Raw genomic sequence first — 13,534 nt, forward strand, 5'->3', positions numbered from 1 at the left:
GCTAGACATTTACAATCTACATTAATAGGCCAATATTTTACAAAGTACAGTCAATACACTATTCAACCGTTATGGAGAACTTTTCTAATTTTAAGTCATTTTAAGTCGTTATTTTTGTATTGCCTAATTATGAACTCGGTAGGCCTTATGTATGTAAATATCTTAAGTTGACCCTTATTTGTGGCTCAAATTTTTATTGTACTTTCTACTTGCATCAGGAGTCAGGACTGATGAGATTATTACTATTATGATTCTGATTATATGTAAAACTTCCAACACTTTTATACTTATTTTCAGTGTCTGTTGGTACATCAGTCTGACCTTTCTGCCTGGCTTCCTGTTTGTCGGTCTCTCTCTCCCCTCTCTCTGTGTCTGTGTGTCGCGTTGAGACGGTTTTATTTATATAGCGCCAAATCACAAGTTTATCTCAAGACATGACTACACGTAGAGAAGGTCAAGACCATACTGTTACAGACAGTAGAAACAAAAACGAGCACACTCAATCTATATAAATGCAATTTGCCAGGTGCACGGCTCACGAAAACTCACTATAAGAAAATAATAGCCAGCACCCCGAAGTCCTTCTGGTATTTTTTTATTCATTAAGGCAGTGGTTCTCAACCTGTGGGTCGGGACTTCTAGGGGGGTCCCCGCATGATTTGGGGGGGGGGTCCCCAGCTGACAGTTACTGTTAGTGACAATGTAAGGACTTTCAAGACCTTTTTAATACCTCAAAAAGAAAGAAAAGAAATAAGACCATTACTGCATCAAAAGTAATCAACAAACTACAGTATACTTATAAGAATTGTCAAACATTGGCCAAATTGCCAAATAATATAAGATAGAGGCAATAATCGTGAATAATCGATCTACAAGCTCACAACGCCTCGCGTTTCGAGTCGTGAGCTTGTAGATCTGCTATTTTCACAATATTTATCTGTAGAACAGAGTCAAACTAAATGTAATGCCTCAACTCCTACAATTCCAAGTGCTTGTTAGGGTGGGGGGGTCCCCAGTTCAAAGGGGTCACAGCCTGAAAAGGTTGAGAACCATTACTTTAAGGCACAGGCAGGGCCTTCGGGCCTTCCTCTCATACTGTTACAGAGACACAACAATCCTCCATGAGCAAGCACTTTGTAACGGTAGCAAGGAGAAACTCCTTCATCTGCCTTGAAGAAAGAAGAGAGCGAGAGAGAGAGGGAGATGCAAAGCAGCAGAAACTAGAATGACGACAATTATACAGCATGGAAACCCACAATGAAGCCTGCAGCACGAGAAAGCACTAAAACAAAGGAGTTGGTAACGTGCATTATGGACATGAATGTACACAGATGTCTGTGTAACAGATGTTCAGGGCAGCTGTCCAGTGAGTTACGGTAATGTACAGATGGTTTCTGGAGCAATGATATGTTGAAACTCTGTTGAACATTAACATGCGCACAACACACACACACACACACACACACACACACACACACACACACACACACACACACACACACACACACACACACACACACACACACACACACACTGTGAGTGTGTGTGTGATGAAATCCTCTTACTGGAATATGATGTTTGACATCCTCCGCGTGCATTCAAGCACATACACACACACACACACACACACACACACACACACACACACACACACACACACACACACACACACACACAAACACAGACTTTACTCATCCCTTCATGCATCAATGTTTGTGAGAAAGTTCATGTTTGTATATGTGTCAGAGGAGAGAATCTGTATTTGTATTGCAGTGATTCTCCAAATGGGGTCCCTCAGGTTTCCTTGCAGCGGTTCGAAATGGACTCTTGTGGGTCTGTAACTCTGAGAGCATACAAATGGACCAGTAAGGGTCCATTTGGGCTTTGGGCTTGTGTCGTGTGCGTGTGCAATCCGTGCAATCCGTGCAAGTGTGTGTGTGTGTGTGTGTGTGCGCGCATGTGCGTGTGTGTGTGTGTGTGTGTGTGTGCGCATGTGCGTGTGTGTGTGTGTGTGTGTGTGTGTGTGTGTGTGTGTGCATTGACCAGATAAGCTATTGATTGGTGACAGCATGCCAGTAAAGACCAGGAGAGGACAGTCCAACTGAAGTCATTCAGAGACGGAGGACAGTCCAGTTGAAGTCATTCAGAGACCGAGGAGAGGACAGTCCAACAGAAGACATTCACAGACAGACAGACAGAGAGAGAGGCTGAGAAGATGAGAGCTATGTGGGTCTTTGCCTTCCTTCTGTTTGCCTTCGTCTGTCACTCTGTCGCGGTAAGCAAACGGAATCCACCTGTCTGAATGACGCTGGTTAACCACCTGTACGTGGTTGACCGGGGTGGGGGTCTATCCTAAGCCCCTTCCTTTTATCTTTTTTTACCTGTACACCAAATATCTTCGCCGTAAATAGTGGCTCTACAAGACTAGGGTTGAGTGCTTGTAGCCTATTTTGAAATGCCCAAAATAAGGACGCTAGGGTTCAAGTGGTTGATGGTAACATTGGTTAATGAACAACAAGTCTGGGTGATATTATAGTATATATCATATAGTATATTAGTATGGTGCGACAGGTGCGTAGTGTAGTGTATGGTGAAGTATAATATTGTATAGGAAAGTATATTATAGTCTGTACTGTATAGAATGGTGTGTAGTGTAATATTAGAAGTATAGTATTGTATTTTAAAGTATGTTATAATGTACTGTAGAACTGTGTGTAGTGTAATATTGTGAAGTATAGTATTATATATTGAAGTGTGTTATGGCGTATTGTCCAGTGCAATGTAATATTGTGTAGTATAGTATGGCATTGTAGAGATCAGCACTGAAGAAAGATGCGTTCTATGATCTACCTGGATCATGTTGCTGTGAACATTTACATTAGCCACAGTCTAATACTGTTGTACTGGGAGCTGACCAGTACAACCACAGTCTAATACTGTTGTACTTGGAGCTGACCAGTACAACCACAGTCTAATACTGTTGTACTGGGAGCTGACCAGTACAGCCACAGTCTTCTACTGTTGTACTGGGGGCTGACCAGTACAGCCACAGTCTTCTACTGGTGTACTGGGAGCTGACCTGTACAACCACAGTCTTTTACTGTTGTACTGTGAGCTGACCAGGTGTACTGGGAGCTGACCAGTACAACCACAGTCTTCTACTGTTGTACTGGGAGCTGACCAGTACAGCCACAGTCTTCTACTGTTGTACTGGGGGCTGACCAGTACAGCCACAGTCTTCTACTGTTGTACTGGGAGCTGACCAGCGCAACCATAGTCTTCTACTGTTGTACTGTGAGCTGACCAGTACAACCACAGTCTTCTACTGTTGTACTGGGAGCTGACCAGTACAACCACAGTCTTCTACTGTTGTACTGGGAGCTGACCAGGTGTACTGGGAGCTGACCAGGTGTACTGGGAGCTGACCAGCGCAACCACAGTCTTCTACTGGTGTACTGGGAGCTGCCCAGAATTAGGTACTTGCATTGAAGGTACTTGCATTGAAATTAAAGGTGCATTTGTTGTTACAACAGCTCTCTGATAGTAATCATTGCTATAGTGTGTTTGTTCAGTAACAGACAGTTGTCCCCGTCTCTCCAACTCTTTAGCAAACAGAAAAGGCATTTTCAGGTCAGGAGGGAGAGGATAAACAAGTGAAATTGGAAGACAGGGACAGACACACCAGTGGTTCTCAACCTTTTCAGGCCGCAACCCCCCAACATAATCATATTTGAAGTTTGAACCGGGGACCCCCCACCCTGACAAGCATTGTCAAGATGGGGGGTCTTGGTATGTAGGAGTTGAGGCATTACATTCAGTTTGACTCGGTTCCACAATAAATATTGTGAAAATAGTCTCTAGATCGTCTATTTCCCAAAATGTTTGTCTCTTTCTTATATTATTTGACAATTTGGCCAATGTTTGACCTATAATATAGCTTGTTGTAGGGCATTCACGAATAGTGATTTTTAGCATTCGAATTATTCGACCTATAAGTATTCGAATATTCGATTAATCGATTTGATTATATAAAAAATAAAATAAAAAATTGGCATTGATGACTCCACTCAAGGAATGCGAGTTGACGTCACACCAGAGCTCACTGCTGCATGTCTGCTGTAGAAAAGCCACTAAAAATATATATATATTTTATAGAATATGTATATATATATTTTTTTATAGAATAATCGAATAGTGGTTTGATAGTCGAATAGTCGGTTTGATATTCGAATATTCGAATATTCGACTATTCGGTGAATGCCCTAGCTTGTTGATTACTTTTGATGCAGTAAGTTTTCTTTTCTTTCTTTTTTTGTGAGAAATGCAAAAGGTCAAAGTCCTCAAATGGTCACTTCACTGTCATCTGGGGACCCTCCCAAAATCATGTGGGGAACCCCCCTGGGGGTCCCGACCCACAGGCTGAGAACCACCGCCTTACTACTACCTTTAAAATGAGATGATGAAGGAGAGCGATGCGCCACGTGTAGAAACAGAGAAGACATTCATAGTGCCAGGTGAACAAATTGATCTCTATAAAAGAACCATTGCGTTACCATGGTTTCATGTTCCTGAGTCTCGAGCACTCTCCGTACATGGAATGTCCATTCCCATGACAACATTCCGTGGTAACCATGTTGGATGGGGAGAAAGCACACCAGTATGGATAGAGGGATACAGTCTAGTTTTTTAACCCATTAAGACCGATTGTACACATCCCTTCTGAATCAGTAGTTCTCAAACTTTTTGTACCAAGGACCTCCACATTTATATATTTGGCCGCGGACCCCCCATCTGAAAGAATTGTGTGCCAGATCTGCTTATTATAATTTCCCCGCAATATTTTATATCAATAGCCGATCTACAAGCTGTTGTGAGCTTGTAGATCTGCTATTTTCAAATAGCTGATGTATATGTTAAAGTGCTCATGTGGCCCATAGTCGCTTCTTTTGGGCTGGTTTTCCTAGACTTGGTCGCTCGTTTCTCTCACAGAATCTGGCAACACTGTTGGGAATGGGAGTCGAACCCGCGACATGCTGTCAGGCTGGCATTGCAGCCGAGGGTGCCTGGACCGTCACACTAACGGGCCAGGCCATTATATTCCATTTCTAATCGGATTTAATTCAGTTTTAATATATATTCCGTTCTAATCTTATTCTATTCCGTTCTATTCCGATTCTGTTGTTTTAATCTGACTACATTCTTCTCTAATCTGGTTCTGTTCTTTTCTACTATTATTGCAATTGTATTCAGATTATATTCGGCTCTAATCTGATTCTATTCTGTCGTGTTCCGAATTTAGAGTTGTTCCGATACCGCTCCCATACTGCCTGAAATGCTGGTATCGGTACTGTATCAGTGAGTATGCCAGTCTATGCCGACCCGATACCACGTCATTTATCATATAACGATATTTCATAATATTATTTTACTAACTCATTGCTGCACTTTAACAATTATGAATGGAATTTGTATTCATTCCTAGATCAGTGGGTCTCAAACTTATTTTACAAATGGAACCAAATGCATTTGGTTCTATTTGTACACTCTCAGAGTTACAGACCTGTGAGGGTCCATTTGGTTCTATTTGTACACTCAGAGTTACACACCTGTAAGGGTCCATTTGGTTCTATTTGTACACTCTCAGAGTTACACACAGTGAGGGTCCATTTGGTTCTATTTGTACACTCTCAGAGTTACACACCTGTGAGGGTCCATTTGGTTGTATTTGTACACTCTCAGAGTTACAGACCTGTAAGGGTCCATTTGGAACCCCCTCAAGGAAAACTGAGGGTCCCTGAACCCCACTTTAAGAACCACTGTCCTAGATTGTTGTTTAAATTTAAATTAATTGATTCATTCATCGGATCGGTACTCGGTATCGACAGATACACAAGTTGTGGGTACTCGGTAATCGGTATCGGGAAGGGGAAAAAAATGGTAATCGGTACATCACCAGTTTCCGATTCTGTGACGTCCTGATCTGATCCGAATCTCTTCTAGACTGTTCTGTTCTACTTGCTTCTCCTCCAGATGAGTCCACTGGTGGACGAGGCCGCGGGCCCAGAGGAGATGCAGCCCCCCCCAACCCCCCCCGAATCTGGGTCCGCCACCCTTCCACCTACCAACAGCCCTAAGGTGGAGGATGACTATCTGGGCCCAGAGCAATGTCTGGAACAGAAGTATGTGTTCTGTTCTCCTTCAACCCATTAAGACCTGAGGCCGATTAAATTGTCTTTTCAATCCCCCCCAAAAAAACTTATGTTGCTATATATCAGTGGTTCTCAAACTTTGTCATGGAGAGGGAGAGAGAGAGAGAGAGAGAGAGAGAGAGAGAGAGAGAGAGAGAGAGAGAGAGAGAGAGAGAGAGAGAGAGAGAGAGAGAGAGAGAGAGAGAGAGAGAGAGAGAGAGAGAGAGAGAGAGAGAGAGAGAGAGAGAGAGAGCGAATTCCCTAAGGCACTAAATATCTTCGCCGAAATAGCCGATCTGCATGCTCACATCGGCTATTTTCGGTGACTGTTCCCCCATAACAGGGATGCTAGGGTTAGAGTGGTTTTAACGCTTTTTTCTTTCGTTTCAGGTATTTTCATACAAAATAAAAATAAACATTCCAATCACACAAAAAGTTTGCAGTCCCCCCTTTCCTTGTAGTAACTCTGAGGACCCTCTTCAACAGGGGTCCTGAACCCCCTGTTGAAGACCCATGCCTTAAAGGACAACTTTGTTTTTTTTTTACAACAAGGGTTATTTTATTAGTTTGTAATGATACCAATTAAAAGATGAGTGTTAAAAAAAAAAACATGCATTGCTTTCTATCATTATAGTGATTTAGTGATTTTTAACTGGAGGGCGGGGGCATTCGATCCATTGGTAAATAGTCATGAACGCATCCTCCGATTTCCGTGAAACTTTGTACACACATCCCCACTAGGCCAAGGAAGAAATGCCACCCTACATTTTTTAAATCAGCCTCATGGTGGCGCTGTAACAGGCAGATTCACGTTTTGGGCCTGGCCTACAACTCTTGAACTGTATAGGTTGTATAGTGCGTCGCAATGCGACTGTGACCTTGAAGATCGGTGAACATTGAACCTTTTCAAACTTTTTAGAAATGCATGTTAAATGCATTTCCTCTTAGTTTTTCCAGCATCTTATGTGATCTTTCATCCTACCTTGTTCAGCCTCTGTAAATCAAGTATGTCCTCCTAATACCTCATAAACTAAAACTAAGATTAAATAAAAGCGAAACTAAAACGAGTCAATTCCTAAAACTAAATCTGCTACTACTGAAACTAATGATTCTGACTGGAGTTAGAGACCGTTCCCTGAATTTTGTGAATCTTTGTTATCTGACAAATCTTTGTCATTGTCAGATTACGTTCTTCTTTACCCCACTCATACTGTATTTTCTCTCTTTCTACCCCCCCCCCCCCTCTCTCTATCTATCTCTCTCTCTCTCTGTCTTCAGGTACACTCGTATGTCGTGTTCCCATGTGTTTTGTCGTCCATGGGAGCGTTGTATAGAGAACCAGTGTGTCTGTAAGCTGCCCTATCAGTGTCCCAAAGTCAACCAGACCGCAGTGTGTGGGCGGGATAGCAGGAATTACATGTCTTACTGCCAGGTGAGTTAACAACTGAACCACTTAACCCATTAAGATTGGGAAAGCATCTGTCATTTTAGATTTGAACCACTTTAACCATTATTTTAAACTTTGGCTATTTAGAAAATAGTAGATCTACAAGCTCATAGCGCTATGAGCTTGTAGATCTGCAAAAAAAAAAAATCATGAAGATTTGTGCAAATCTTTGAATATGTGTTTTTTAAAGCAAACATTTTTAACTCAAATCTTTGCTTTTGGGGATTCTACAAATATCTTCTAAATCCTAACCGTTTTTTGAAAAAACGTATGCTGCTATAATCAGTGGTTCTCAAACGTTTTCATGTCAAGGACCCCCAAGATGATATGTATTTGGCCGCGGACCCCGATCTCAAAATATGTTGTTCCAGGGACCCCCCAGAAGCAAAGATTTGAGTTACAAATGTTCCCTTTAAAAATGTATATAATCAAAGATTTGCTAAATGTTTCACAAATACCAGATCTACAAGCTCATAGCGCGGCACTTGGTGCAGCACAGTGAGCTTGTCGATCTGCTATTTTCTGCGAAAGCTTTCCCCACGATACGGATGCCATGGGGTTTAAGTGGTTAAACCCTATTTTATCATTTCAATAGTGAAAATAGCTGATCTACTGCAAGATCACAACACGGTGCATTTGTGAGCTTATAGATTGGCTATTCTTTCTTAAATGGGGGAATTTTCTTTTTTTTGGTGAAGATATTCACCTATGACCAAAATAGGGATGCCAGGATGCAACGTGTTGTGAGCTTGTAGATCTGTTTTCTTTCCTCACAATTTCAGAAAATATTTGAAATTTGGGAGCAATTTGGGGCAAAATGTTTTGATCTTAACCTGATCTTAACTCCTTAAACTTATTTTACACTTTACTAGATATTTGTTTTACTATAAAAATTTCAATAGTGAAAATAGCCGATCTACTTCAAGCTCACAACTCTGTGCATCGTGACATGTTGTGAGCTTGTAGATTGGCTATTTTTGCAATTTATGGAAAGTAGGGAATTTTCATTTTAGTTTTGGAAGATCTTCGCACATAATGACACGCCCAAAACACAGCAATAAAAAGGTGGCAGGTAATACATATCGTTGCTGTCTCACAGAAACCTCTTATCGCCATAATATATATATATATATAATATATATATATATATATATATATATATATATATATATATATATATATATATATATATTTAATGAATGCACTACTTAATCATAACACAGCGTCACACGAAAGCATCAAAAGTAGCAGATCCACAAGCGACGCATTTTGAGCTTGTGAGGTTATGAGGTTTCCACACATTAATCTGTATAATTGTCTGTCTGTCTGTCTGTCTGATGTCTGTCTGCCTGTTTATCGATCAGACTATGGCTATCTCTTGTCGGCTCCGAAGACCTTTCATGTCTCATTTCGGAAGCAACTGTAAAAGTAAGTAAACATGTTTTACTGTCCACAGTCCACACCAATGATTCGCAACGCAAGTTCGCAACTAGTGGCAACTAGTGGCAGCGAATTGACTGAATTGACTGAATTGACTGAATTGACTGAATTGACTGAATTGACTGAATGTTTTAACACTTTCAAGATGTTTAAAAAATGTTCAAAAATAGCAGATGTACAAGTTCGCAGCGCGGCACAAAGTGAGGCACGCGATGTGAGCTTGTATATCTGCTATTTTTGAATTACCAACGCTAAAATCTAAAATGACTCAGATGCTTTCCCGGTTTTAATGGGTTAAAACTAGATTTATACGTTGTTGTATGGTGGTGTCGTGTGCCGATACATAGCGGATCTACAGTGCGTTGCGGATGTGACACGTTGTGCTTCTTTCTTTTTTTTCAAAATCATCTGGCGGGCCGGATTGTCAGTTTGACACCCCTAAAAAGTTGGTAAAAAGGAAGGAAGTGAATGGTGTGGTAGCAAATGTACACGTAAATCCATTTTTGTGATGATTTTTTGAAGGAAAAGTCTAAATTGTAGGGCTGCAACTGGCGATTATTCTATTGATTATTTTTTTGATTAATTGAATTATCAACAAACAAATTGACAAAAATATAAGCGCTATTTTATACTAAAAATAGCCAACCTTCTAGCTTGTAGAGCTTATATTTTCGCTAGTTTTGCTAATGTATTTTAATAAACCTTTTACAAATATTAAATAAAAAGTATTCTTTTTTTAAATAATTGATTCAATTGATTAGTTTGATAAACCATTGCACCCCTAATAAATCATGCAGAGGGGATCAAACAACATCAGTTCTCCCAGACCATATTTAGGAAGGGAAGTCTGCAGGAGGCGTTCGAGCGTACTGGCTAATTGCCAATTTCCTGAGTTGCGGTGGTGTTTTTTGGTGTCTCCATGCACTCCACAGCACTGCAGTGTCAACAAGGACCATGACTTGTGTCTTCTCCACCTGCTTGGACCAAGTCAACCGGTATATACCGAGACACACACTCCTGTTTTGTGCTAGTTTCATCACTTCGTTGGCCAGAGAAGCACCCAAATAAACAAACCCTTTTTATGTACACAGTAAAATCCTCAGTGCGAGTGACGAATGTAACGGGTCTGTACAGAAGGACCAGACCTTTGTTTTTGTTCCTTGTTTTTCTTCCCTCCATAGATGTCATTACTTGAAGGTATGACATCATTCTTACATCATCACTACATCACTTACATCACCACGTAAATCACATGGAGCCGTATAGAGTGAGGCAACCATTTCCCAAACAGAAGCTGGCCTGAGCATACCACTACTAGCTATAGAGAGTAAATGTAAGCTATTAGCTGTACTACCTCACTAGTGCCCTACGATTTCCTGGTATTTCAAGCGGGCATCAGGCAACCACTTTGGCCTAAGATGTCCAGACCAGAGAGAGAGCTAGAACATGACGGGGGACGCCCCCAGCAACGTTGGCACCAGCCATCCCATTTAGATCAGTACGAGGTCAGCTACCTCCCCAGGCCTCTCCCCGCAGGTCAGGAACAGGCCAGACAGGACATCCCCAACGAGGTTCTGGAACGTCTTCGGAGCATGAAAAAGGAAACCGACCACCTCCGACAAAGCCTGAGGGACGAAACCGACCACCTGCGACATCGCCTCAGGGACGAGATCGACCAACTGCGACACAGCATGCGAGAGGGGAATGAACAACTGCGACTTAGCCTGAGAGAGGAAAATGAACAACTGAGACAAGACACGCGACGCCTCACGAACATGATCGCTGCACTCACGCCACGGCGCCAATGCCAGGAGGGGGAGGAGGATTCAGTCACGCAACAGCCGACGCTGCTAACGGGTTATCGGGATCCACGTCCGCCCAAGAGGACCCCGCCAGGGCCGGCCCACGACAAGTCTCTCTCCCCAAAGAACAGCCTACGTGACCACGTTGAGGAGATCGGCGACCGTTTACAGAGTACGGCCTTGACTAGTCCGGCTGTCTCACATCCATTAGCGGCCGCAGATGAGTCTGCAGTCAAGTCGTATGAGTCGGATGATTGCCCGTCCCCTCCTCACCACAGCGCGGTGGCGGGAGATGCGCGGCTGCATCGCCAAGATGAAAGGTACTGCACTCCACCCCCACATGGTGCTAGTCAAGATCCTCATTACAATAACGGCAACCGCCATCAGCAGGGCGCTGCCTACCATGAGCCCCGAGACAGCTATCGGACCCGGCCTGATGACGCCCACCAACGCCACTACAGCAGCTTCGACTCCTATGACGACAGACAGCGACCCCCGTATGGGGAAATGTATCGCCAGACCGATGACGACTGTTCCCTGCCCGAGTGCTATCATCACCAGAACAACAGTGACCGTCGGCCCGATGAGCATGATCGATGGCCTAATCCGGGAGCCCATCCTGATGAGCGCCGTCACCACAACGATTGGCACTATCGCCCAGATGACAGCGCAAGGGAGATGTATCAATGTATAGGTATGCTAGCAAAGAATCAAAAGCTGGCTCCTTTACCCCAACAAGAGGTGCCAGTGTTCCATGGAGATCCGCTGGAGTTCAGGTCCTTCATGAGGGCTTTTAATCATGCTATTGATTCGAGAGGCGAAAGTGATACCGAAAAGCTGTATTTTCTGGAGCAGTATCACATGCCTGCGGCTCGTGGTTATGCAGACGCCGTGAAGCTACTTAGCGACGACTATGGAGAACGGTTAGACATTGCTACTGCGCTAAAGGAAAAGGCATTCAATTGGCCGCAGATCAAGTCTGGAGATGGAAGAGCTTTGCATGCGTTCTCATTGTTCCTCATGAACTGTCGAAACACATTGTTGGATGTTGAACACATGGAGGAGATGGACACTCAAAAGAATATAAGGAACATCATTGCAAAGCTGCCACCGAATGTAAGAGACCAGTGGAGTGTTCAGGCATTTGATTTTTGCGAGCGATACCAAAGAAGAGCTAAATTTACAGAATTGGTTAACTTTGTCAGTCTCCAAGCAAAAATCATGTCTGATTCTCTTCATGGTTATTTTGACCCAGCAACAGTTGGCATGCAAGTTCCTTGTAATGACCAGCGCACCGACTGCAAGTCTCAGAAGACGACCATTATTGTTCAAGGTGGCGAGCAGAGGGAACGGCCGATAAAAGCTACGACTGTGTCCAGTGGGGACGCGGCAGAGGACAAGCCCAAGAAATACTGCCCCTTCTGTGATTCGTCACAGCATTTCATGAATCAGTGCGGCGACTTCAAATGGTTAACGAAGGAGCAGAAGACGGAGTGGATAAAGGAGAACAAGAGGTGCTGGAGATGTGGCCGTGAGCATCAAGCAGTGAATTGTACCCTCAAGGCCAAGTGCAAAGAGTGTAAAAGAAGGCATCTCAATGTCCTTCATGAGATTAATACCGGTCAGGTCCATGCATCTTCGGGCAAACCCAGAAGGATGGAACAGACACTATATCTAAGGAGTGAGGAAACGCCAGCACAACTGTCTTGAGTGTAGAGAGGGATCTTTTCTGTTTCACTTTTGATATGAACCCCTCAAGCTGCCCCGAACAATATTTTAGTATATTTTTATGCATTCCAACCCACATGTAGCGATGGTTAAATGACTGTATTCCAACAAAACTGTAATGTACTGTACAGTATGTGTCATGATGATGCACAGAAAATATTGAACCAATACTTTTTTAAATGCTTTGCAAACTTGCTTGTACCTGAATGGTAAATGGTGCATTTCTATAGTGCCTTCATCCAAAGCGATTTACATTATGCGTTACATTTACACAAACCGATGGCGGAGGCAATCATTCAAGGCACCCAGTGGTGGAAAGTAACTAATTACATTTACTCAAGTACTGTACTTAAGTACAATTTTGAGGTACTTTTACTTTACTGGAGTATTTCCAATTGTCTATACTTTTACTTTATCTTAGAGAAAAATATTGTACTTTTTACTCCACTACAATTATTTGAAAACTTTTAGTTACTAGTTACTATGTAGATTTGAATTATTATTACAAAACATGCATTAACCACTTCAGCCCAACTTTGGCTATTCAAATAGCCAATCTACAAGCTCACAACGCGTTGCGACTCGCGATGCGACGTGTTTTCAGCTTGTAGATCTGCTATTTTCAAAAGATCTAGCCATTGTCAGAGTACACGTTGTACCCGTCTGTTTGTCCGTGTCCCTTTTATGCCCATATATGGAGTTCCGTGTGAAAAGCCTGCCCAAATCCATCATCTGTCCATCCATAAGCCAATTTTAATATAATAAGATAATGACATGTCCAAAGTAGGGACGCCGGGTTAAAAGTCTGTTTATTATTTTATTTTATAAATATTTAATCAATGAAAAGTATTAACACAGTCCTGTGAATAACTACTGGACCCCAGATCATTTCCCCCCCCCCATTTCCTGAACAGTAACGGTTCGGGTCC

General features: G+C 42.6%; 1 protein-coding gene across 1 annotated transcript in view; it reads left to right on the forward strand.

Annotated features, from left to right (window-relative positions):
- Positions 1-2,224: 2,224 nt before the first annotated feature.
- Positions 2,225-13,534, forward strand: part of cfi (complement factor I) — a gene marked incomplete at both ends in the record, with an annotated part of 23,109 nt that continues 11,799 nt past the window's right edge. The window contains 4 exon segments of the mRNA XM_080450746.1: positions 2,225-2,275; positions 6,031-6,179; positions 7,467-7,620; positions 9,000-9,063. Of these exon segments, the coding sequence (XP_080306872.1) occupies positions 2,225-2,275; positions 6,031-6,179; positions 7,467-7,620; positions 9,000-9,063 (418 nt within the window).

The sequence above is a fragment of the Gymnoscopelus braueri genome (assembly GCF_963280865.1).
Source record: "Gymnoscopelus braueri genome assembly, chromosome: 15".
In the NCBI taxonomy this organism is placed as follows: domain Eukaryota; kingdom Metazoa; phylum Chordata; class Actinopteri; order Myctophiformes; family Myctophidae; genus Gymnoscopelus; species Gymnoscopelus braueri.